At 39.5% G+C, this 25,326-nt stretch overlaps 2 protein-coding genes across 5 annotated transcripts in view; one reads left to right on the forward strand and one right to left on the reverse strand.

The window, feature by feature from the left end:
* VPS54 (VPS54 subunit of GARP complex) overlaps positions 1 to 4,654 on the forward strand; it is a 75,020-nt gene extending 70,366 nt beyond the window's left edge. For all 3 annotated transcript variants that reach the window (XM_080922596.1, XM_080922597.1, XM_080922598.1), the window contains 2 exons: positions 319 to 413; positions 3,332 to 4,654. In XM_080922596.1, the coding sequence (XP_080778722.1) occupies positions 319 to 413; positions 3,332 to 3,437 (201 nt within the window). In that variant the 3' untranslated portion in view covers positions 3,438 to 4,654. The remainder of the gene's footprint in view (positions 1 to 318; positions 414 to 3,331) is intronic.
* A 396-nt stretch (positions 4,655 to 5,050) lies between these two features.
* UGP2 (UDP-glucose pyrophosphorylase 2) overlaps positions 5,051 to 25,326 on the reverse strand; it is a 52,317-nt gene continuing 32,041 nt past the window's right edge. For both annotated transcript variants that reach the window (XM_080929881.1, XM_080929880.1), the window contains exons 4-10: positions 16,825 to 17,010; positions 15,544 to 15,677; positions 14,086 to 14,383; positions 12,907 to 13,104; positions 12,070 to 12,312; positions 6,569 to 6,673; positions 5,051 to 5,509 (exon numbers count right to left, since the gene is read on the reverse strand). In XM_080929881.1, the coding sequence (XP_080786007.1) occupies positions 5,402 to 5,509; positions 6,569 to 6,673; positions 12,070 to 12,312; positions 12,907 to 13,104; positions 14,086 to 14,383; positions 15,544 to 15,677; positions 16,825 to 17,010 (1,272 nt within the window). In that variant the 3' untranslated portion in view covers positions 5,051 to 5,401. The remainder of the gene's footprint in view (positions 5,510 to 6,568; positions 6,674 to 12,069; positions 12,313 to 12,906; positions 13,105 to 14,085; positions 14,384 to 15,543; positions 15,678 to 16,824; positions 17,011 to 25,326) is intronic.

The raw sequence follows: 25,326 nt of genomic DNA on the forward strand, positions 1-25,326 counted from the left end.
AAAAGTGTACCTCTATCCTCTTGTTCCCCTACATCCACTGCTGTGTCTTATTCTAACTAGTTCTGACTACATATTCCTCAGATTCTACATTCTCCTAATATGTACAAAGGGAATTTTATTGCTGAAAGATACACTGCTGATCAGAAAAAAGAGCTTTTTGTCAAACTGGAAAACCATATTGCTATTAGTAACAGCTCAGTACTTGAGAGGAACATTGTAAAAGTAGATGTCACCAAAGATGTAAGAATGTTCCTGTGTATATTGGTAATGGATACTTACAGCTTCTGTTTCAGGAAAACTTTAACTTTTCTTTTTCAGATGTTATTTTTAAGAATTAATGCAAGTTACAAATTCCACCTGAAAAAACAGTTATCACACTTAAATGTAATAAATGACGGAGGACCTCAAAATGGGTATGAATGATTCCTAATGTTTTCACAATGGTCTGATTCCTAGTGCTCTCACCCATGCTCCATAACCCATGATTTCCTGTTACTCTTCATGTTGTTCTCTTCTGCTGTTGTCACACTTAGGAAGAAAGAAAAAAATCCGTGATGTTTTCTTGAGGACATGTCTCTTTGTAGCTCTCCACTATTTCTGTGTGTTAATAAGGTTTGTCAGTGCTCAACTCCTTGAGGCAGTGTGGGTTGGTAGTCTGTCAGGATGCCTAGTAGTGCTGCCCTCTCATGACAGAACTTGAAGCTCTACTCCAAGGTCCCTGGACTAGAGAAATGGCCTCATTTATAAAAGTAAAATATGCCTCATTTTGTGGGGTTCTGAAAAATAATCTATTGTTGAAATAGTATTGTATTAAAATTGTAGGAATCCTGTTTCGTAAAGTTTGGGTTTAAGTTCTAGCTCTGCCACTTACCAGTTCTCATCTAAACAATCTGCTGACCTGACTGACTGTTCCTCAATTTTCTTGTGTGTGTGTGGGGGGGGGTGCTATTTGAGTTTTAGACTAAAGGTGTGTGATAAACATGTTTTCAAAACAAATCAAAACAAAAAAACAACAAAACTATTTTTTATAGAGAATTGAAGATAAGACTCCAAGGCTGGGTGTTGCTGAGTGGTAGAGCATTTGCCTTGTGTCTGTAGAGCCCTGGCTTTAGCCTCTAGTATTGTGAAAGTGTGTGTGTTTCACAAAAAAGTAAAAAGCACCAGTCATTTGCTAATTTTCAGTATGAGTACCTTGGTGTGCTATACACCAAGGGGGGAAAAACAAAACATGTGTCTGGCTGTTTTGCCTAAATATCTGCTTTTGCACCATGCACATGCCTAGTACCCTTGGAAGTCAGAGAGGGAGTGATGGAGAATTGGAGCCCCTGGAACTGGAGTCATAGTTGTGAGCTGCTAGGTGCTGGGAGCTAACCCAGGTCCTCTTCAAGAACAAGTGCTTAAAACTGCTGAGCCTAAGTGCCCAAAATTCACCTGAAACATAGGCAGTCCGTTGTTAAAGCGAAACTAACAGCAAAAGAAAAACATTGTTTCTCCTTTAGAAACCAGAGGTGCCTAATGTCTTCTTGATTCAGGGGCAATTTCAAAGCAGTAACAAAAGGCTCAGAATAATTCTGTAGGGAAGACAAAGTCTGGCTTCCTGCTGATCCTTGTAATTGAATACATGCATCCACCTAAGTAGAGCAGTTGAAAGCTTAGACATTTGCTTAGCCACAGTGGGTCTTGATTTACCTAAGTTAATGTCATATTTATTTCCAGGAGTGACGAGAAAATTGGATATTCTAAATGAAATCATGTTGCTAGCTAAATATTATTCACAGTCCCTTCTCTTGCTCTAAAGCCAGTTGGCTAATCAGGCATTATCAAGAATTTGATCAGGAAATTATGACCTTTAGGTCATTAATTTTCTTTCAAATTTGGATTGTGAGCAGTTTAGAGAAATTGCTTACTTAGTTTATTTAAATCACTGCTCAAAATTGAAGGCCGGAATAGATAAGATTCTTAATTTAAACATTCCTAGCCTAGATTGGTCTGCAAAGTGTTATTTTTCTTGTTAGCCACTTGGAGGACCAGTCAGGGGAGGGAAGAAGCTGCTTTTCGCAGGGTTGGAGTTTCACACAGTCTGTCAATATCTGTAGCGTTCCAGAAGAAGGCCATGATGCTGTGAACGAGCCTGTGGCTGTTAATGAGTCACTGTGCTTAAGCAAGAGTCCGGCTCTGTATTGCTAAGTTACTAAAACCTTGAAAGCCACACATAATTATATTTTATTTGCTTGTTTATAAAGTACAGGATTTTTTTTCCCAAATGAATTATCCACATCACTCATACTATATTACAAAACATTTTGTATAAAGATGCTTTGGTGACCCTCTGGTGGGGAAAACCCATGTTCTGATATTAATAAGATTAGTTGTTTCTTCATTGTTGTTTTGCTTTTTGCAATTTCATATCTTCCATGTAGGTTGAAGAAATAACTTGGTGACAGAGTATATTGTCTAGTTTTCTAAGGCCAAGAGTTCAGTTCCTATCACCCACCTCCCCCAGTATATTACAGACTCTTGTCCTGTGTTTAATGTTCTAACAATTTGTTTTACAAACTTTTCTGAATACTAAAACATACCTGGATTGGGGTTGGGGGAGGAATGTGAATAAAGTAGTATCAGCAAATCAGCATTTAAAGCAAAGCAAACCAAAGTTATACTTTCTGTTGGATTCACAAGTGTTCATACTTATTCAGTTCAGTGTCTAAAAGAAGTGTTCTTCTAGATGTAGGTATGAGTCTGACAAGCTGGTACACAGAAGTGAAAGTCTTTATTAATTTGTACCATTATATTTGGTGTGTGGGGGTGTAGTTGAAGATGGAATCCACAGCCTTACTCATGCTAAGCAAGTATTCTAACATTAATTATTAAGTATCGATACCATTAATACCAGTATTAAGCCATACTCCCAACCCCAGCCCTTAGCATCAAGTGTGATACTCAGTAGTACTTTCCTGAAGCCCTGGCTTTCCTGTACTGTTCTAAGTACTGCCAGGAAACCAGAGCTTTCTTTGACCTCCCCTACTGTAGCCATACATACATGATTTTAGTGACAGTCAGTTGAAGTCATTTCTGTTTAATTTGTTAATTTTAGTTCATGCCTTTTAGAAATAAATCTGATTTTATCAGGCAGTATTTATCATTAAACAGTTTCCAAACACTATCAAATCAGTATTAAGTGGACTTTTGATCCTGAGAATTTGTGAAGTGTCAACATTTTTATCCCTAACAATTCTGGATTTAAAAACAATATTGGAGTGGCTAGGGTAAACAACTGAATGTTGCTCTTTTAAAAGTGTTCTATTTAAAAACCTTTCTCCCTACTGTTTAGGTTGGTCACAGCAGATGTAGCTTTTTACACTGGAAATCTTCAAGCCTTAAAAGGTCTTAAAGATCTGGATCTAAATATGGCCGAGATCTGGGAACAGAAGAGGTGATGACAGACTGGAGACCTGGGTTGTTCATCTGACCATTGGATGTGTTTCTGAAGAAAACCTGGATGCCTGGTGTGCTAGAAACTGAACCTGGGACCCAAAGTGAACTAAGGCGGGGGAAGGGAAAAGGAGGATCAGTGTTGGGAACTGGATTCAGTGGGATCTACAAAGAATGCCATTTTTGTACATCCTTCAGTAAGGAGTAACTGATCAGGTGTCTATAACATTTTTCATTCTCTCTGGAAACAGACTCAGGTTTCTTTGGACCAAATCCAAAAGAACACATAGCTGTAACACAGCTGTAGTTGCCTAGAATGCTCTGTATACTTTATATTAAAAATGCTCTGCATTTCTTCCAGTGCAATGAGATTCATATGGTGTCCCACCTTATTTAATGATTCATACAGTGTCCCACCTTATTTAATGACGGTACAACTGAAAATATGAAATCTTAGTCTTTCTCTATGAAAGTAAAAGCTATTTGAAAAATTATTTTTTTACAGATCTTTATAAAAAATAAACATCTTTTGATTGCTTGGATTTAGGAATTCAGTTTTTGTTTTAGTGACCAATGTCAAGTTTCAGGTTTTGTGTGTTGCATATTTAACTTTTTCACTACCACTGTTATGTCACTGGGTAATGCCTCAAACTGCTAAATACATGGAAGAGTGATTATAAAGAATAAAGAATATTTGCATTTACTGCACCTACTAATTTAAATACTTTCCAGAAGTGGTATACAAAAAGCTATGGTTTAATAGCTCTATTTATTAAAATACCTATGAAGAAGGATTTGAAAGGGTAGCATTCTGTCTCTGCTTTTTCATTTCTAGCAGAGGCAAGAATAGATATTCATGTGAGATGCCTACTTAGGAATTATTTTAACATTTAAATAACATGAAATGTGGCCCTCTTGGATTCTTGCTTTTAAGTTACTTTTGATATGTATATAAGCAAAGACCAGGGATAAACAGAATTTTTAAAATGCAGGCTGCTGTGTTGGGGCCAGAAATCTCAAGTCGATGAGTAAGCTATTTGAAGACTTCTATAATGCCTACCTTCAAAACCAGAAGCGGCAGCACTCTGCAAATGAAAGTGCCTGTGTCTCACACCAAGAATCTTGCCTGTCAGAGTGCCTAATATTGTGGTGATAATGTACAATGAAGTAATTTGTGGGGGTTTTTGTTTTGTTTTCAAGGATTTTTTTTTTTTTTGCCATATAGAGGTATGTCATTGGTTCTTAAACTGTCAAAAATAAAGATGTAAAAACCATCAGACTTAAAAGGCAACTGTTTTCAATGGTGCAGAATACAGCCTACTTTAAGCACAGTCTTTTCAGAACAAATGTGGACTAGAGCGGCGTGCATCGGATCCCAGAGGTCCTCCGTTTCTCTGGGTGACAGCAGTGGAGAACTGAAGCTTTAATGAAAGGAAAATGTTCTCCACTCACCCAACGCACACTGTTCTAGGAACATGTAAAAGACCCGGGGAAGTGTGTCCCTAGGTGTGTAAAGCACAGCAACAAGGCAGACCAGCTATGATAAAACTTCCCGCTTACCCTGGAGCAAGAGCGCTCAGTGTTTGCATTTCATGGAATAAGCACTAGAAAACACAAGTAAACACATAGATTTTTTTTTAATTTATTATTTTTGAAATCAGCAATTCAAAGGGACAGTCACTGAACTTCTGTTGAAGATCTACAGAGCTGGCCCAATTTTGAGATTAAATAGTATTGCACTTTTAAGAGGAACTAATTTCTAGGCTTTTCATCAAAGAAGGAAAGTATTGCTTCGTTTATGCTTTCCTTAGACTAAAAGCTCATTTCAGAAAACTACTTTAAAAATCAACACTGCAGGGTACAACATAGTAAATAAAGTACCTGCTTATTTTGTAATCTTAGAGGGCATTTTATTGTAAGAAACTCTTTAGCTCATAATTAGTAGAAAGTGTATCTGACAGTGCGTATTTCAGTGGTCCAGGATCCGAAGGTTCCCAGATACAATCTTGTTCTCCAACACTGCTCCTGGGGGGATGTCAATTCTGTCGCCATGATTTGCAATAATAATAACTGTTCCCTAAGTGAAGAAAACAAAATCAAGATTGTACTTAAAATCACAGATGAAACATGCAACTAGTTATCTTGAAATCAAGCTGATCCTCAAATCTGTTTACGATGTAGTTGGTGTAAATATAAGTAAATTAAACATGAAAGGCCTATAACGTCAAGGAAGTCCTGTGTCCTGCTGTCACAATCCTGATGTTTCTAGACCTGCCTCCTAAGTGGAAGCAGGAAGCAGACACAGGCTCCATCACAAATGGCCAACCAAGACTGCCTGGCTTATTACAGAAAGGGTTGTTTTGGTTGTGTGTTAGTGTACCTGCACATGTGTAGAGACAAGAGGACAACCTCAAGTATTCCTCACACGCTGTGCATGTCTTTTCCTGAGAGGGGATCTCTCTCCCACTTTGCTGGAGCTCACTAGGCAGTGAGCTAAACCGTGAGGCAGCAGGTTGGACTGACTGGTATGCTCCCATCTACTTCTCCAGTGCAGGTACAACAAATTATATACCACATTGTCTCCATGTTTTATCTGGGCACTCTGCAGGTTTGTATCTCCCTTTTTAAAGAACACTTAGCTGGCAACAATTCTTGTGTCGTAGATTAAGCAGTATGCACAATAACATGATATTCATGTATAATCTTGCTTTAAAGTCTCCATTTAAGCAAATGGCCTTTATGTAAAAGACACTTGAAATATCTATACAGGGTTTTTTTATAAGTGTGTAATTAGGAAAAGGCAAGTGTATCTACCTTCCATATTTCTCAACAAGAACAGACCATTCAGTATAAATGAAGTTGGGTTTTCTACCTTCAGTCATCTCTAGTAAACTATGGTCACGATGCTAGTAAGGTTCTATTCTGAAAACTGCCCCATTCTACTATTCAGAGTCCCCTTTCTCGTTGGAAGGTTTGGGTTGGATTTTAAGTAGGTCATGTATTTGGATATAGTATACTGACTATTGTACAGATCTGATCCCTCTGTTCACATTAAGAATCACTCTTTAAGGTAAATTGAGGACTAGAAAGTGAAGCCTATTTTAGAAAGCCATAATACGAATGATTTTCATCATACCTTTAATGAAACATTTTTTCCAAATGTGACATCTCCTGAAACAGTGAGGTGGTCCAGTTCTAGCATATCAGGTATACTTTCAAACCTTCTTAGGTAATCTTGAACCTTCAAATAGAAGCATAAAAAGTATTTCGGAGGGTGGCACACAAAAGCCTGAGGGATCCAGATGGGAGAACTTCACCAACCACAGTGACGACACAGAGGACCCCCACATGTGCAGCTTTAGCTCTGACCTTGCACACATGCCTCGTTGCTTTGTTTCTATTCATTCACTGCTCAGTTACCTTTCAGAATTACTGTTTTCCATTTCTCCGTCTAGATTATCACAAGGCAGTCTTTATTTACTGTACCTACACTTCCCTTAGTCTGCCCTCTTGTCTTTCTCCTCTCATTATTGCTGACTACCTTCCATAGCTTCAAGAATCTCTAAAATCTGTGCACCCTAACAGTAGCTCACCTTTCCTTCTTAGCTCAACTTTTACCCTCCTCGTTTTCTTTCCAAAGTCAATTGCATTGTGATTTTAATGAGAAATGCCCTCTGTGTTCCAGTATCTGAATATTTCCCTGGGCTGGTGTCATTGTGGGGAGACTGAGAAGGAAATAGTATTGATGGAAGAAGTATGTCACAGGGGTAAGATCATGGAGCCTAAAGCCTTTCTACTTCCAGTTTACAATCTGGTTGTGAGTGAAGATATGAACTCTCAGCTTCCAGCTTCTGCTGCCGTGCCTTCAATCCATATTAGAGTAAATTCATTCTTCTGTAAATTGCCTTTGTCCTAATATCTGGCTAGTGTGATAACTGCATAGTGGGGCTAACAAACATCTGTGGCTCTCTAGTCAGTACCCTACTTGGGAACAGTACAGCCTTAACAGCAGGCACTCCTAGACCAAAGAATTATTTTCTCAACTACCAATAACAAGTGCCACTCGGACACTGCAAGTACTCAATTGAAAAGGGATAGCTGATTTAAAGAAAGCAAAGAACACCAGATGTCCAAATCCCCAAAACTTAGATAATATAACTTCCAAATGAGTTAGATGTAATCCCAAACAGGTAATTCAAAATTGTAAGACTGCTCAATGACACAAATAGCTGAACAAAATAGGGAAGGTGGTGGATGATAGGGAAAGGATTCAACAAAGAATACTGAAGAAAATCCAGTCTTCAATGCTGGGTACACATACCAAACAGTTAAAAGGGCACGTCTCAATAGACTGGATCAAGAAGGAAAGGAACTGAGCTTGAAGATGACGTGGAGGAACTAGATAATCCAACATAGACAAAAATAACCAAGGGCCAGTGGAACTCTAAGAAACATGAAGCATTTTGAAGAGACGCTAAGTCTCTAGGTTAGGAGCACAGGAGGAGATTATCATTCTAAAAGCATAGAAGACATTTTTGGGCGCACCTTTAATTGCAGCACCTGATGGGAGAGGCAGGTAGCACTGCTCCACACAGTTCCTAGCAGAATAATTAGGAATAATAGAGAATCCTGATACAGGAGGCATTTAGGACTCCAGTAGACAATAAATAGAAAAGAACTTCCCCTTGTCATAATTAAAACACTAAAAATACAGAACAAAGTTATGTTGAAAGTAGCAAGAAAGAAACACCAGGTCACATAAAAGACAGGTCTATCAGAAATAACAGTAGATTGTTAAACTTTAGCCAGAATGGCTTGAAAAATGCTTTCAAGTTCTGAAAGAGAGTAATTGCCAACCAAAAATACCATGGACAGTAAAATTATCTGTCATAACTGAAGAAAAGGCAAAACCTCCCTTGATAAAAAATACTAAGGAAATGTAAGGCTAAAAGCCAGCTCTATAGCCGATGCTAGCAGGATTTTACCCAAAGGCAGTTCACAGGAAATAAACTGCACTAGAATAATAAGAGGGGAAAAATATAAAACCTGTAACAAAGTGGCAAGAATCAATACACAATTTTCAATATTAGTTAGACTTTGCAGTTTTTAATTTCATAGCAAATTAGAATTTGAATTAAAAACGGACTAATAGACTGAATCAAAAGTAAGAGCTATCTTATTCACTACTCCCAAGAAATAAACATCCAAAGAACAGATTACCAACAACACATATCACCACAAAAGACAGGTACTACTTTAGAGGATGGAGAAGGTATTTTAAGCAATATGGGCCCACAAAACAGGCAAGTGTCACAGCTTTAATAGCGGACAAAACTTAAAGACTAGTAAAAGTGCATGAAAATGGAATACATATGTACTGTGGGAACCCAAGCTCAGACAAAAATATATCTTTTCTCATATGTGCCCAGTTTTGAATTTTTAGATTTATCTATTTAACTTGAAGTATCTATGGAGCCCACGAAACTAGAAGGGCCCATGGAGGAGAGGGTTGAGAAAAAAGGCCTTCAGGAGCAAGGGAATAAAAAGAACACATACTGATACAAAAGTCAGAGAGGAATACTAAAGGTTTTTAAGGTTTACACAGGAATTGGAAGCAGAAAAGGGGACAGGAAAGAGGAAGTGTAGGTGGGGTGAATCAACCAAAACTAAAGATAAATGAAAACACTGTATGAAACCCATTACTCTGACCAGTACCCTCATGGATGGTCAATGTTTTCCCCCAGAATATACTAGTTAATAAACGAAAATCAATGATGAGGAGTGGAAACTTTCAGTTACTTGGCAGGGCCGTCCTACAGTTCACCAAAAGAACAAAGGCTATTCTATTGCTCCTGGTTGCCCACCAGAACTAAATGGTACAGTTCTACTGCTGAAGACAACACATTGTGGTTGTAAGATGGACAGACGAGCTGGAACTGACCTGAAAACTTCCTCTTTGCTTGATAGCTTTCACAGAACATGCCAGGAGGTACTACGAAGGCCATTGGAGAAGAAAGTATCTGTGGTCTTGCCCAGTGGCATGACAGTTTTGGAGATAACTGTTTTCAGACTGGATTTGAGGCCTGTTCCACAGAAAGTTGTTCATACCTTACACCATAAACTTGGCTTACAGCCCATGGCTTGGGAGGTCATAGGCCCTGGGAGGGAACTTACAACTGTTGTGCTGCTAAGAGAATGTTATTAAAACTCCTTCTAAATATTTGTGTTAATACACACAGATTAGTGCTGCCCTCAACCTTGACAAGGTATTTTCTTTTCAGTGGTGGCAGTTAATAACAAGGACTGTTGTGTTCTTAGAACATCTACATCAACCCCCACTCTCAAGGATCCAGGAACATAGAGGAGTGGGTGGAAAGAATGCAAGAGCTGGAGGCAGGGCTCAGTGCTGTGAGATGCTGTCTTCTGGGTATGGCGTGATCACTGCATTCATCAACTCACCACCACTAGGGCTACTCATCTGCATGAGCCAACACCCTCAGTCAACACTGCAACAAGTAGCACTAATCTGACTTAGTTACAAAAAAGACAAAAAGAACACTAAAAGGAAAGGTTGCTGTATTCTGGGTTCCAGGGGGAGTTGGAAAGTGGGTGGACACAATCAAGACACGCATATATATAAAACTGTCAAAGATATTCATTCAATACAGTCATCTTTTGGGAATGGATTTACAACAGCAGCTAGACAGCCTGCAGAAGATCGGGCCAGGCCAAATTTCAGCATGGACTAAGGAGCTCCTGACATCCCACAGCTGAGAAGCTGCTGACAGTTCCTAGCCACTGAGGCAGGCATCTTGGGTATGCCCATGGCCCAGTGGATAACCCCATGTCCATTTGTATGTGGTTAGCTTTAACTGGACTTGAAGCTACTAACAATGTATTTTAAAGACTGGAGAGATGGCTCAGCAGTTAAGAGAACTTAGCTCTTTCAAAGGACCTGCCTACTCCCAGGTTACTCACAACCTTCCATAACTCCAATTCCAAAGGTCATAATGCCCTCTTGAGAGCACCTGCACGTATGTAGTACACACTAATACACACATGCACACATATAAACAAACAAATCTTTACAAAAAGAAGAGATGAGGTTGGGAGGGAGATGGGCTGAAGGGTTAGGGGTAGTAGTGGGTAAGACTATACATGTACGAGAAACGGTTTATATTTAAAAGTGATCTTAACTATAAAACATTTTCTGGTCAAGTTCTATGGGAAAAACCTGTTGCACTCACATTCAAACACCTGTGAAGGAGAGAATGGTAGATGTTCCTTTAAAAAAAAAAATCAGGCATTTTATAGTGCAGTTGAACAGAATAGATGTTTTGCTTTAGAATGAGAAAACAAATGAGTTGTCATCATTTGAAGCCAGATGAGTGGTTTATACAGCACTCAGAGAAAGGGAAGAGCCCGTCAAGGCTTGAGTATCTTAAACTGGAGCTGGCCTTGCGGGACGGGTAGCAGCCACAGCTACAGCAAGGATCACATGTGAGCACTACAGGTTTCTTTCTTCTGGCTTTCTAGTTTGCTAAGAAAAAAACCCCTACTGGTTTTGTCCCCCACTATGGCATTCTGCCAGGTCCCTGACTACTCTGTCCCTTGCTCCTAGTGCTGGGCTAGACTCCATGCAGACACAAAGCCAGTCTCTTCATTATTAGATTTTTTCAAGGCTAGTCAAGATTTGTTCCAGGATTCTCCTTCAAATATTTTCCTGATTACACTAATTTCCATCAATATATAAGCAATATATAAATAATATATATTCTGTTCTATTCTGAGACAGAACCCCACAAAATTTATATCTTTTGGCCATAACATAACTTTGTTTTTTTTTTTTTCAGTTTCAACTCTTATTAAATTCACCCCCTAACTGCAGTCCTCCTAGTCTCCTTGAAGCCACTCCACTTAGATCCCCATACTCTGTACTAAGTCTATCTAATGGTGAATTCCATCTAGCTCAAAGCAGCAGCAGCTTTTGGCAGACTTCCTTTTCATCTTCCAGGATCCACATAATCAAGTTTTCTACTCAATTCTTCACCTGCACGCCAGGCCGAATAGCACTAAACATAGGACTAGACTAGGCTTGGACGGCATAGCAGGGTCTCTGAGGCTAGCCACCAGCTTGCCCTGTTGTATGTGGGGTTTTCTAAGTCTAGTTATCACCCCTGCCTACATGAAGCTTTCTGCCCTCTCCTGAGGCTCTGAAGGTACCAGGGCCTGTGACACCATCCCTCTGCCACACATCTCCAACTCTGTTCTTGCTTTGTTTCTCAGTAGCTTTCACTGCTTACCTACTATGTATTTGATGTACTGGCTTCTTAGCTTCTCCCTCTAAAATGTTAATTTTATGAAGCTAGGGATTTCAGTTTGCTGCTAAATTTCCATATCTAGAAACTGCCTAGGAGGTGGTAAAAGCACAATAAATATTTATTAAAACAGAATTAACCTCTTCTGACTAGTGAAAGCAGTCTCAGAGGAGACAAGATAACAGGAAAGCATTCTTCTCTACTCTGCAGACCAACTAACTTCAGAGACTACAGTAAGTTCCTTTAAACCACACCACAGATGAGGGATACAAAGTCAGTAGTGGAAAATAATTCTCCAAGTATCTTTCCAATTACCCACCTTGGTAAAAGAACTGCCTAATTTAACCAAGGGTACTGTAGGAAATTCACGCTTTTCACTCATGGTCAAAGACCCGGCATTAAGGCTGTAGAGGTTTGACATTACAAGTAGGAGATCTGATGTGGTTTTCACAGGCAGAAAACGACTCCTTGGAACATTAATACCTAAAGAATTTTCGAAACTTTTTATTGCAGCTCCAACTGCAGTTTCTAACTGAATAACATTCAGCCCTCCATCCAACGTCTGTAAAAAACAAAGAAGAAAGGAAGTCAGGGAAAACTAGGTAAACAAAGGGTTTGGGGCTTTAGGTGCAATCTTAGTATCAAAACTCACTTGCCTCAAACCCACTATGCACTGAGGACAACCTTGAACTACCTCCTTACCTCCACTTCCCAACTGCTGGAATTACAGATCGACCACCCAGCAAGGGTGGGTAGCTACTAACTCAGAGCTTTGTTCCATGTGTGACTCTAGTACTTGGAAAGCCATCTTAGAGAGTCCTGAGAACTGACATCAATCAAGCGCTTACACTACTGTTTTTGTTTTTTAACTTTTCTTGAATTAGCAACACGTCTATTTTTCACTGAGGAGCCAGGGGTTGGAAAAACTTATGCAAGATGCCTATAGATAAATGGCATTTAAGTATAAAAGCAGTGACTAAATGAAAGGAGGTCCTTTTCAGTCTAGGGTCAAATCAGCAGCACATCACTGGGCTAAATGAAGACTCTGTAGGACACAGTGAAAGACTTGGGGAGGCTGACTAGATAAAGGTGTGACAGCCAAGCCCTAGGAGCAGGCAGGGGTAGGTCTGCCCGCTAGACTGTGAAGCCACAGTACCTTTGGATTCACAATGATTTCCATGTCAATGGCATTCTGTTCCTGCAGTCTTTTAACTGCTGCAAGGGAAATCCATAGGTTGTTTGTGTTAAATATTTTAAATTTTGACACAGACTTGAACTCATCAACATGTGCTTTAGGCACTTGAGCAATTTCCACCAGTCTCAGTTTGCCTTCATACTGAGTGAGTGTCCCACCCTAGAAAAGCAGAAAGTCATTTTGCAATCAGCCATATCACATTGATTATGACTTATGTAGACTTTTATAGAAGACACCGACTATAAAATCTAATATACTAAGTGACATATTCATGATTCAGATTGTTACTTTATCATAAACTCTCACAGTCCTGTCTATAATTAAAGCACTAGGAGTACATCTGAGTTCTCCTCCTCTTCTTAAGGTCTTCAATGAACATTCCTCTTATTCCCAAACCACTGCTCATCAAAAACAACTTAGTTCTACCCAGACGAGGTCTAGGATGAGGGAAAAGGGAGACATGTCAGACGATGGGAAGCAGACTGAGGCTAGAAATGTTCTGCAGACATGAGACCACACCAAATATGGGAGGAGGGGCATAGAATTCAGAGCAGGGAATTGTTTTGGTACGCATCAGCTACAGGTAAACAGTAAAATCACGTGTGCCATTTTATCAAAGGCCAAATATTACCACCAAATATGCCATGTTCAATTTACACTTTGTACTAAAACAACTGCATTATTTTTGCCCAACTACAAAGATAGCGAGGTGTCAAAGTACACATGTAATTCACACATACACATGCTGTACACATGTAATTCACACACATTCCATAGAACTGGATCCATTGTATTGTATCCACTGAAGGGATAATAATCAAATACATAAATGCCATACCAGAAGAATATCAATAGTGTGGACAAAATTGTTATGTGTTTCCACATATTTCAGATTTGTTTCATGAAAACTGTTTCCAATTTAAATTACTGACATAGATTTATACTATTATTAATTCTGGGTTTATGATACACACTATTATCTTAAAAATTAACCCACAGAATAATATCACACTCTCTTAAAATATTAGGTAAATGATGTTATACATAAAATAGAAACTTATAAACTAGAAAAAGGATTTTAGCTATGTAGTTTATCAAATGTGAAAACATAAATCCCAAAACTCGATCTTCAGTATTTACCTTTACATCTGCTCGTGTTTTATTTGTGACTTCCATGACAAATTCACAGCGTTTCCCATTGGGTGGGTTCATTAGATGATTAAGAATATAAAGATCCACCGTGGCACCCAGGTTATCTATGTTAGACACAAAAATATACTCTTTGCCTTCTTCTATAAAGGTGTCAAGCAAGCCAGAATTGTAGAAACTAGCATAGATGTCTCCATGTCCTGGAGGATACCAAGCTTCAGTATTTTCCCCCGAATAAGACACATCTTTTGCTATAGGAAGTAGAGATTCCTTATTAATCCTCGGGTACCTTTAAAAACAAAACAAGGAAGTTACTACACTGGTTCTGCAGCAAGTGAAACATTACAGTAAAATTCAGTAAGGGCTGGAGAGATGGATCAGTGCTAGGAGACTATTCAGTGTCCAGTACCCATATCAGATGGTTCGCAAGCTCCTGTAAACCCAGTTTCAGGGCATTTGACACTAATGTGCACATACCTACACACAGATATATACAGATATGCATAACTAAAAACAAAACAAAATATTTTAAAAATATTAAATAAGACATCCTCTACTTCAGAGATTGTCAATACAGATTAAATATTGAATAAAAACATTTCCCTATTTCAGAGATTGTCATTATTAAAAAAAAGTCTGTCTTCTAAATAGTCATTCAAGAGTTTACTGTGGCCACGCAGAAAATATTTTTAAGATTGTTTTTCACAACTGTCTAAGAGAAAGACCATGTTTTTAAACTTATCTGGTGTTCTCGTGCCTGATAATCTGAGGAGACCTGCCCGTTCTTAGACAGATGCATTCGGGACGCCTCCCTCCACTGTGCATGCAAGTGTCTGTACATGGGTAACTCTAACAGACAGTAAAGGAAAGCGACAACGAGCACAGACACGCACTGACAGCCTTCTAAGGAGTCAGGCAACAAGCATGGTATTAGAGAGATGAAAACAGATTTTAAGATATCAACAAACTAATTATCTAACTTTAGATACACTATTCCTAAAAGGTTCCTATGGGCTGCTGTCTACTCCTAAATAGAAAGGTCATCTGAATTCCTTTCTATTCACTCTACTCCCCCACCCCTGAGTAGCTGTCTTCTCTAAAACTTAATTTCCACAGGTGGAATCTATTCGGGGTGAAGCGCCTCCCTCCTATAGGGAAGGTGTGGTTTACAGGAAGTCATCCACCTCACTGGAGAGACCTTAACATGCAAAAGCTTTATAACTGTCCTGAAATATTTGGGACATAGAATAAGATCTCAAGCAGATTCTCTGCGGAATTAGACATTATAGAACCAAAGTGTATAACCATCACATATTTATCAGCCTGTATTTAGCTCTAAAGACATCAGTTCTTGTATGACATGACCTTTGGCTGCAGAGTTACCATGTACCAATAAAGAGAGCTCTGAAGCACCACAATCCACCAGGTAATTATTTTTATTTCTAGTACCTGCTCTGATTGAAGGTGTAGATTTTCACACGACAATGATTGTACTTCTGGAGTATTTTTTTTGTATCTTCATCCGTGTTAAAAGAATTCATTAAAACAAGAGGAACATCTGTATTATAGGTTTTGTTCAAATGCTAAAGAGGAGAATGACAATCAGATCATCCAGACTCACATTCTCTGACTTAAAATGAAAAACTATCTCTCTAATGGTTAATCACAAAATCTTTAAAACCTGACCTGTAGCTCTTTGTGGATTTATATATACACATATATACATACACTTCACATAAGTGCTGCATGAGCTGGATGTGTAGCTATGCAGTTCATATGTACTCATCCAATAAACCATGACCCTGTGAATGAAAGCTGCTGTCTCCATTTCATGGCCCGGATTCGGTTGCCCTGGGCAATCCCTACTGGAGCTGTGTGTGTGTGTGTGTGTGTGTGGTTTGTGTGGTGTGTGTGTTTGTGTGTAGATAACAGTACTCTGTGGCCTAAAGGTAGACAAGTGCTGGCTAGGCATTTGCTCTGTCTTCAAGGTCTACGGAGGTGAGAATACAGTTACAAAGTCATGGCTGCCTGTTCTCAGCCACACTTCAGTCTTCTCAGTCTCCCAAAAGAGCTGAGGCAACAGAGTAAGGGAAGATTCTTAGAAACCTGACTCTTAGGTTTAAATTTTAGTTCTACTTTATTAACTAGTTAGAAGCCTTAAGCTTAGAGCCCACCGGCATCAATAAAATGGGGATAACAATACTTGTGAATTGCTGAGAGGAACAAATGAGTCATTTGGGGAAGGCAAGGAGACTGCCTGGTACACAGTAAATGCTGCCACTGCTGCTAGTGTGAGTGTAACTGCCAGCACCACATTAGGCAAGTGAAGAGGAGATGGAGAAGCCAGGGCCTGTCCCATGAAGTCTACAATTAATAACTTTGTCAAAGAAGGAAGCCAAGAATAGTTTTTAGCATCAACTACATCCAACAGATGGGGAATGAAACATCCTCCACAGCTTCCCAAAAGGGATTAGGTCAGTGTCATGAAGGCTGCCAATAGGAAAAAAGTAGTTACAGAGGGCAGATCAAGGGAGAATCTGAACAGACCCAAAGCTTTCAGCAACTGCAAATACTACTTAACAATCAAGCTTTTACATCCTAAGAGTATGCCCTCACCGTTTCCCAACCCCACACACTATGAACAAAAGCAAAGTCCTGTCGACTCGCACTTTATGATGTAAAAACTAAACTTACTTTAGTATCTCATGTGAAAGGTTCAATGCTACTCACTTCAATTTGCTGAACAGTTAGATCCAAAAAGGTATTCTCATTTCTTACACCAATCAGACTTTTAGGGCCTTTGCAACCCATGCTGGTTCCCAAACCACCATTGAGTTTCACTACCACCAGTTTGTTCAACACAGAAGATATGTTATCAGGCAAGCCTCTGGCCTTTATCTTTTCATAGGGCTGAATCTGAAAGAAAATATAAAATTAGAGATCTCAAATGAATACCTTTATAAGTTAAAGCGAGTCAATTGCAAGTCATCTCCATGATTCCTTAAAAAGTTTTGGTCTCTCAAATGTAAAGTTCCAACAAGTGCACATGGGCAGTGTCCCGCACAGAGGTACCTCAATGGCACACTGAGCCACAGTGGAACCACAGTGCAGAGTGGTCTGACTGCTGTGAATACTACATCTTCAATCACCGTATGAAGCTATGTCCAATCTTAATCAAAATATTAAATGAGCCGCACACACTTCATCTAGTTTATGTATTTTGGGTGCATTATACTCTACTCCAATTCTGGAGAATAATATACATTAATCATACATTATTCCTCCTAACACAGGAGGCAAAAAGCAATATACACTTGTTGTCACAAGCCACCATTTCGTTTTAAGATGAGCCTTCAAAGGAAAGTGGCCCAGGCTCTCTGTCACAATTCTAGGTAGGCACAAGCATAGTTCCTTCCTCAAAGTTTAACTCTGGGGTGTCATTTTATAAAAACCTGTATTGGAAAATTAAACATCCTCATTCTAAGAAGTGCCCTGAGAAGGAGGGAATGTGACGGCTGGAGCTGGGGGAGCCAGCCTCCTCCTCTCTAGCACTGAGGACTATGAACACAGTGCCCATCTCCAATTTGTCCTTTAAGCACAGAAACAATGACATTAGCAGGAGAGACCCATGTTTCTGTTGTTGTTCAAAGCAGAGTAGCAAACCTTCCATCTCATAGCAAGGATGAAAGCTTGAGAAAGATCACAGTACATCTGTAGCATTTTTGATATTTTGCTTTACTAGAATAAGTCCTCAAATGGCCTCTTTAGTTCCATCATAGTATCAGACTAAAACACTTGAGCCAGCCAGTGGTTACTCTGTGAACGTCAACTATTATTTGTCCTGTTATCTGTTAATGCATATGCAAGGGAGGTCATCTGTGCTTAGGAAAGGAAGAACCTGATGGGCTCACCTCTTGTGACCTAGGCCTTGAAGGCCAACATCTCTGTGTTTGACAGACAAACTCATTACATAATTCTTGTTCACAAACCTTTCTAAAAAAATTGGTCTGTACCTTAGTTCTTCTTAACTGCCAACTGTAGGTGAATATTCTCTCCTACTGGGTATAAACACTAAGGAACACAAAGTGCTTCTCTCCACAGCTTCTGACTGACAATCCTCACTATCACTCATTCTGACCTCCTTCTCAGTGTGGTGGGACTGTCAGTTTTCCTCCTAAGTGCGGCATAGGCTTTGGTAGCTATTCCCATTCATGAAATAAAAGAAAGTCTGGACACACACACACCATCACCACCACCACAACCACCATCAACAACAATGAAGAAGTCCCAATTTAAGTGTCACACCACTCAAAAAATAAAACAAGATGACAAAGATGGAACTTTTTGTCCCCTTATGTAACAGGATGTTTTATAATCCTTTCTCAGCCAGCTGTAAAATCAACTGGTGAATAAGAGAATGCTGTGCTGCATTGGCTTCCAGTAGTCCATTATTATGTGAGGACATTTTCTAGACACATAATATTTACTTTAAAAAGATAATTATTTTCCAGCTATTTTGTAAAAACGAATAACTTCCTTGCGGTTACTTTCACTTCTCATACCAAGAACTTAGCTGAAAATCCAGTTGTAACATTAATGTTAGGTAAGACTGATACCTCAGAAAGATTCTCACTTAACTATGCTCCAGATGTGGTCTGTAAGCACAGAATACATAAAAGCAATTTTCCCACACACGGTGAGACAGCTTGTTTTCCAATTCTACCTTAGAATTTGAATTGTAAGGCATTACATCTATACGTATATATGCATACTACATAATGTGTAGACTACAGATTCACAGTTGGACAGATGGAAACCTCCATGTGCTGATCACTGAGCACGTTGTCCTCTCCCTCTGGAGAAGCATCATGTGGACTTCTCTCTCACATGATGTAGTTTACATCTATATCACTCCAACTTCTCTAAATTTCTAAATACAACAGAATCACAGTAGGAAGTAGTTACACTGCACTCAGTACAGCAAATATTGGAGTATATTTTTCAACAGTTAATATTTTGATGTAAAAAGATATAAATAACTAGATGTAAAGAACAGTGAAAATTCCATATAATGGAGCTGGAGAGATAGCTCAGCAAGTAGTCAAAAGAGTATGTCCTGCTCTTCCACAGGACATATGTTTGCTTCTCAGCACCCATACCAAGTGACTCACAACTGCCTGTAACTCAATCCAGGGTTTCTAATACTCTCTCTCTTCCGGCCTCAATGGGCATCAATACACACACCTGATCACAGACAAAATATAAGTGTTCAAAAGAAAAAAATTACAATCAACAATTTTATGTGTAATATTTTCAAATATTTATGTTAAACCTGGAAACATATGAACAATGAAACAAAAATTCAATGTATAAATAAGTTAGGTATCCTTAAAATTTTATAATTTACATTTTTAGCAGATAGCTACTGAAATTCAATTTAAATAATAATACCAAAAAGATAACAGAATTTGGATCACTTCTTAATTTTATATGCTAAGCAATACTTTGGTACACCAACATTCAAATAAAGAACTTTGGGATCTACATTTAATCTTTAGCTATTTTTTTCAAGAAAGTATGCTAAAGAATTTTTTTTTACTTTCTATAATGATGAATTAAAAGCCAAACAATCTCATTGACTTTTAGTTTTCCCAGGAGAAAAAGAAACCTTCAAGATCAGAGATGTTCATGATAAATCATCTCTGATCCACATATCATAAAGTTTGTGAAGCAAAATATTTAGAGATAAGAGTTTTCTACATACTTCACAATAACTAAACTGTGATAATACCAGCATTCAGCAGACAGGAGAACTGCAAGGTCAAGGACAGTGTAGGCTACATAATAAAGCCCTGTCTCAAAAAGCAAAACTATCAAAGTGCTAAGACAATTCCTTCCAAGTGAGCCTGTGAAGGCTACAGAGATGAGAGACTGGGGGAGAGGGCAGCAGAATTCACGAGGGAAGAGACCAAGGGTGCAAAGGTTTAAGCAGGTAGGATGGGCAGAGGAAGGGCAAAGAGGAGGGAGGGAGCAATCAAACCAAAGATGAAAAAGCCTTAAGGAACCTGGATACATGTTAAATTAATTTTTCAAAAGTATAAACACTGGGACACAGGCACTCACAACTCCAGGGAAGCCTTGTGTGCTAAGTTAATACAAAGTCACCCTACGTCTACAGATGTCAAGGAACCATTGCTCTTTATATGATAGTCAGTGACACCTATCTGTCTTAATAAATCTGACTCTTAAAGGATCCCACTGATGGATTTGTTTAGAAGGTAAAGAGTCTGAAACTAAGAAAGGACAAGAAAGAATTCACACAGTAATGAATAGAGGGGATGCCAAGAGTACATGAGGTTATTGCACGGTTGGAAATCTCCAGCGGAGCTACATGACTGATGCCCACCCACCCTAAACTCCTCACCACACACACACACACACACACACACACACACAGAGAGAGAGAGAGAGAGAGAGAGAGAGAGAGAGAGAGAGAGACAGAGAGACAGAGAGACAGAGAGAGACAGAGAGAGAGAGACAGAGAGAGATGCTACACATACAAAAAAAATCTTAAAACTAGTTGGAAACTGCTTTAGCAGCAGCTGGTTACAAAGCACACACCTAGTCACAGAGACATTTTTAGATGTCTTAAGTGTAAATTTCTCAGCAGGATCTGTATCAGTTTTGGTAAGACAGATAGACATCACTGACAGTAACATATAAAGGAAGAGTCATAGTTCCTTCACATTTGTAGAAGGTAGGTGTATCTATAGAACTTAGCACGCAGGACTTCACAGAATTTACTCTTCCACTGTTTCTTCTCAAGAAAACACACTGAGATATAATGGTTCATGTTGGGAGACAACAGAGAATACCCAATGAGCTGCCAGATTCGGCCTAAATGTGACTCAGTGAATCCCTGGTGTTGGCAGTAAGTGTGAACTAGCTATGAACTGTCAGTCCTGTTGAGTCTCAAAGAAATCTGAGGCAAGTCCCACTCAGCCTGTGGAAGTAGTTACAGAATAAGTTACTTTGCTCCTTATCAACAAAAGGCTGGAATGTTAGTTAGGTCTCAAAACCAGGACAAGGATCACAGTGCCTGTGGCTCCTCAGCACTTCTCACAAGGCCCTTGCCCTAAACCCCTCCCTCCCAGGGCTTCCTGTTTCCACTCTCAGCCTGGTCCCTATAAAACTCAGCCATTTTCTTCTCCTGGCTGTCTGACCCTGGCTGCCTCTCTTGCTCTCCCTTCCCCTCTCTCCTCACATGGTCTGATTTAGTCTGCCCACCATGTCCAGCCTGGACTCTTCTCTCTGCCTGCTCTCTCCCCTTATCTCTGTAATACGGCCATCTCCATGCTTTAGGAGTGGGCCCTGTTCTTCTCACTTTATTTTCCATCCACTAATCACTCTACTCCTCTTTTTTCCTCTCGAAGACAAGAAAGGAAATCATGGTTCTAACAAGATCTCTACTACAGCTAAACAGATGAAGGGACCACCTCCATAAATCAAGGGGGACAAACCCCAAGAGGACCCTCTAGGTTTGTGGAGAAAATGCTCCAGAAAGGCCAGGCCACTCCTATTCTTTTCTTCCTGGTAGTGAGAACAGGCTAACACCTAGCTTCCTCTTGCAAGTGACTGAAAGAAAGCAGCTGGCAATCTACTACATGAAGTGATTTTAAGAACATTTGCCTTCTAGAATGTCAACGTCGTTTTCTACAGAAATGAAAAGAAGATCTTAAAGCTGTCCACCATGATCTGTATTTTGCCAACTCTGTTCACAACTTCATTTCTAGTGAGAAGAGAAGCCAAATTCAGCATCAGTCATGGACACACTGTTCCTGTTGGCGAAAGTGTGACCCAGTCTGGACAGCATACTTGTGCCATTTCTAGAGTAAGTGCCAAAATGCCCACAGCAAGGCAGCACTATCCACCTTGCTATGGTTCACAAGGGGGTGAGTATTGCAATGTGAACTTTCTTCCTTCCCTCCCTCCCCCTTCACAAAAGCAAGTTTGCCTAAGAGAAAACAAGCTGCAAAAAGTAAATCAGGATGACTCTTATGCACAGAAAGCATTCTAAGAACTCTGCTTTACTCACTAAGCCCTTATGCACTGTGTTTATAGAGCAAGTTCTGTGCTAGGTACTTTTATGTATAGTGTTTTCATTTCATACTTTTTAAGGGAACACACAGAATCTGGGTTATTGTCTATAGAAAAAAAACCCACTACACATAAATAAGATTTTTTCATTGTGAAAAATCTGATAAATATTGTACTCTTCTTACTTGTATTTAACCTTCAAGTTCATTAATGCTCATAGCCACCGAAATCAACTCAATCCTAGTTGGCAGAACAAATAAAAGCCACTGACTTCCTGTCACCACATGCCACATAGTCCATCTCTAGGACTCCATCTGCCCATCATTCAGCCCTCCCCACCCCCCATGTCTGTCTCCACAAGCACCTCTACTTCCTTTCTGAAGTCAGGTTTTCTCCTCTGCTCTTCACATGGATAACATCTTAGCTATCAATAACCCAAAATACTTATGTCTGATGTGCTTGACACATCTGACTATTCCCTAAATCCTGAAATCATACTTTCCTTTGATTTCTAAAACACTATACTATCTTTTGCTCTTTTTTTTTTTTCCTGCTTTCTAAGTTACTAAGTAACTTTGTAAGAAGATACAAAGCTTCTATATGAGCTTCCTACAAATTTGCCTTCAAAACCACAGCTTTACCATTCCTGTCCTTATCAGTGAGCTCCTTCAGCCTCATCACCTCCTGCTACTGCTGTAGTGGCCTCTTTACTTCCCTACAATCCACTTTACCCACAAACAATAACAAAAGACCATTACCACCAAACACCTCTTGCCTCTGTAAGGTCTGACTGTAGGCAAGCCAACTGGACATTTCCCTGATGATTGATGGGAAAGGACCCAGTCCATTGTGGGTGGTACCACCCCTAGGCTAACTGCCCTAGGTTCACCCTAGCAGGCTGAACAGGCCATGTAGAACAACCCAGTAAGTAGCTTGTTCCATGGCCTCTGCATCAGCTCCTGCAGGTTCCTGCTCTGTGTTCCATCTCCAAGTGATACAGAAGTGTAAATAAAACAAATCCTTTCCTCCCAAGTTGCTTTTGGCTACAGCATTTCATCACAGCAAGAGGAACCTAACTAATAAAGTGTATTTCTCCATTACAGCATTAACCAAATACAGCACTGGTATGGCATGGAAGACTAGCTGTCAGGTTCAATATCATTCTTTCCTTTCCCTTGATAATTCAAACTTCTTACTAAGCACTCTGTCATCCAGAGTAGGACTGTATTTCCCAGCCTCCCTTGCAGCTGCTTATGCCAAAGTTCAGGTCAAAACAATAAAGTGAAATGAATTGGCAGGTGTCTTATGAAAGTACAGGGTACTGTCCATCTTCCTCCCTGCCTGCCTGTCACTGGATTAGCAACGTAATTACAGTTCACTCTTGTGTACACCTGGGACAATAAGGACATGTGTTCCAGATGGCAATGCACTGAGACAGAGAAACTCAGGTATCTCCCTCCCATCGGGCTGGCAGACTAACTCTCCAGAATGCTGGTTTGGGTTGCAACATTACAAAAAATCCACAACTAAAAGGCATGATTTATAAGGCTCTTGTACCCTCTCTTCTACTCAGTCAGCATACTTTACTGAAGAAACATGAGCTCTGGGTTTTCTACCTCACCATGTTACTATCTCCTGTTTATATGCCTCTGCATTTTACCCCTGGTACATCCTTTCTTTATGTTCTATGCTTAGATCAATGGCTTCCAGCTGTATGAACCAATCATCAACTACTTGTGGAGATCAGATGTTACTAGACCCTATTTGAGAAAAGTTCATTTCCCACCAAACCAAAATCCTTTAAGATACCATAAATTTCATTACAGAACGTAAAAATAATCTTGTGGGGTAACATTTTCTAGTAATAACTAATGTGCAAATAAAACAAGCAAAAGCCCCAAACCTTTACTCCCATCAAACTAAATTTCACTGGGAAAGCTTCCATTTGGCTTGATATGGGCTGAGGTAGTTTAGTGTTGAATTTGTAAAACCACTTTTGCTCCTAGAGCAAATGAGACACATACACATGCCAGCTAATTTTGTTATGCCTTGACTAGCTCAATGGCTGGGCATTTCTAATCCTCCCCATGGCTAGCATACTTTCCTGAGTCAACTTGTTAAATCAACATTAGTCTCTGCTACCCCAGACCCGATGGGGGAGTGGCCCTCAGGGCCATTTTCCTGAATTCTTACCTAGCTAGTTGCTTTCTTTCCTGCAGCTTTTATGTCTCATCCCTCTGCCTCCCCATCATGGTGATTCTATTCCTTCCCTCTCAGTCTCTTGTCCACAAAATCTAAAAGTCCCGCCCCATCTCATGGCTGTACGGCAATTCTTTGTTATCAATCAAAGCCAGCTGGGGGCAGGGACCCTCAGATCTGGAAGCACAGCTTTTGGGAGCCAAAATAATACAAAATATTAGAACCAATCCCCAACAGGAGGTTGGTTATGTACATGCAGTACTCCAGAACAAGTCTCAGGACCTCACATCTATCCTGAGCTGAGCAGATATAAAACCCATAAGCATTGGCTGAGTTGCTGATTAGAGTTCTCGCAGGGCTTTCATACTATATATTTTCAAATCCCTCAATAAAACTCATAAAAGATGCAGCTATGCATTATCATAAAGAAAGGCATTATTTTGCTTATTTCTACTGATTTGGCAAAATAAAGGTCTCTGGTTTCCAGTAATCCTGAAGCTTAAAAAAATTAAACTCTATCTGTAATAAGGAAAATTTATCAGGGTAGATGAGTTCATCTAATACAGCAAATGGGCAAACTAATGACATAGCTAATGTATGAGAACTATATGGATGTAAATTACAGTTCATCTTTTGCTTTAAAAAATATATTCACGTATAAATGCTTACAAATCCAGTATGCTAGTAACAAATGCACTTAAATATTTATAACCGAAGAAAAACAACAAATGATATAAATAGGAAACTTAAAGCAATTTAGAAACACTATCTTTAATTCTTATTTTCAGATTTATTTTTACTGTGCCCAACATGCCACCGGATACTTAGGATGTTCCTTCATATGCACTTGTAGACTTTGTGACAAAGTAACAAACATGGAGCCCATGAGATGGCTCAGTAGTAAAAGCACTTGACTTCAAGCCTCACAGCTGGAGA

This window comes from Micromys minutus, assembly GCF_963924665.1.
Source record: "Micromys minutus genome assembly, chromosome: 1".
Classification (NCBI taxonomy): domain Eukaryota; kingdom Metazoa; phylum Chordata; class Mammalia; order Rodentia; family Muridae; genus Micromys; species Micromys minutus.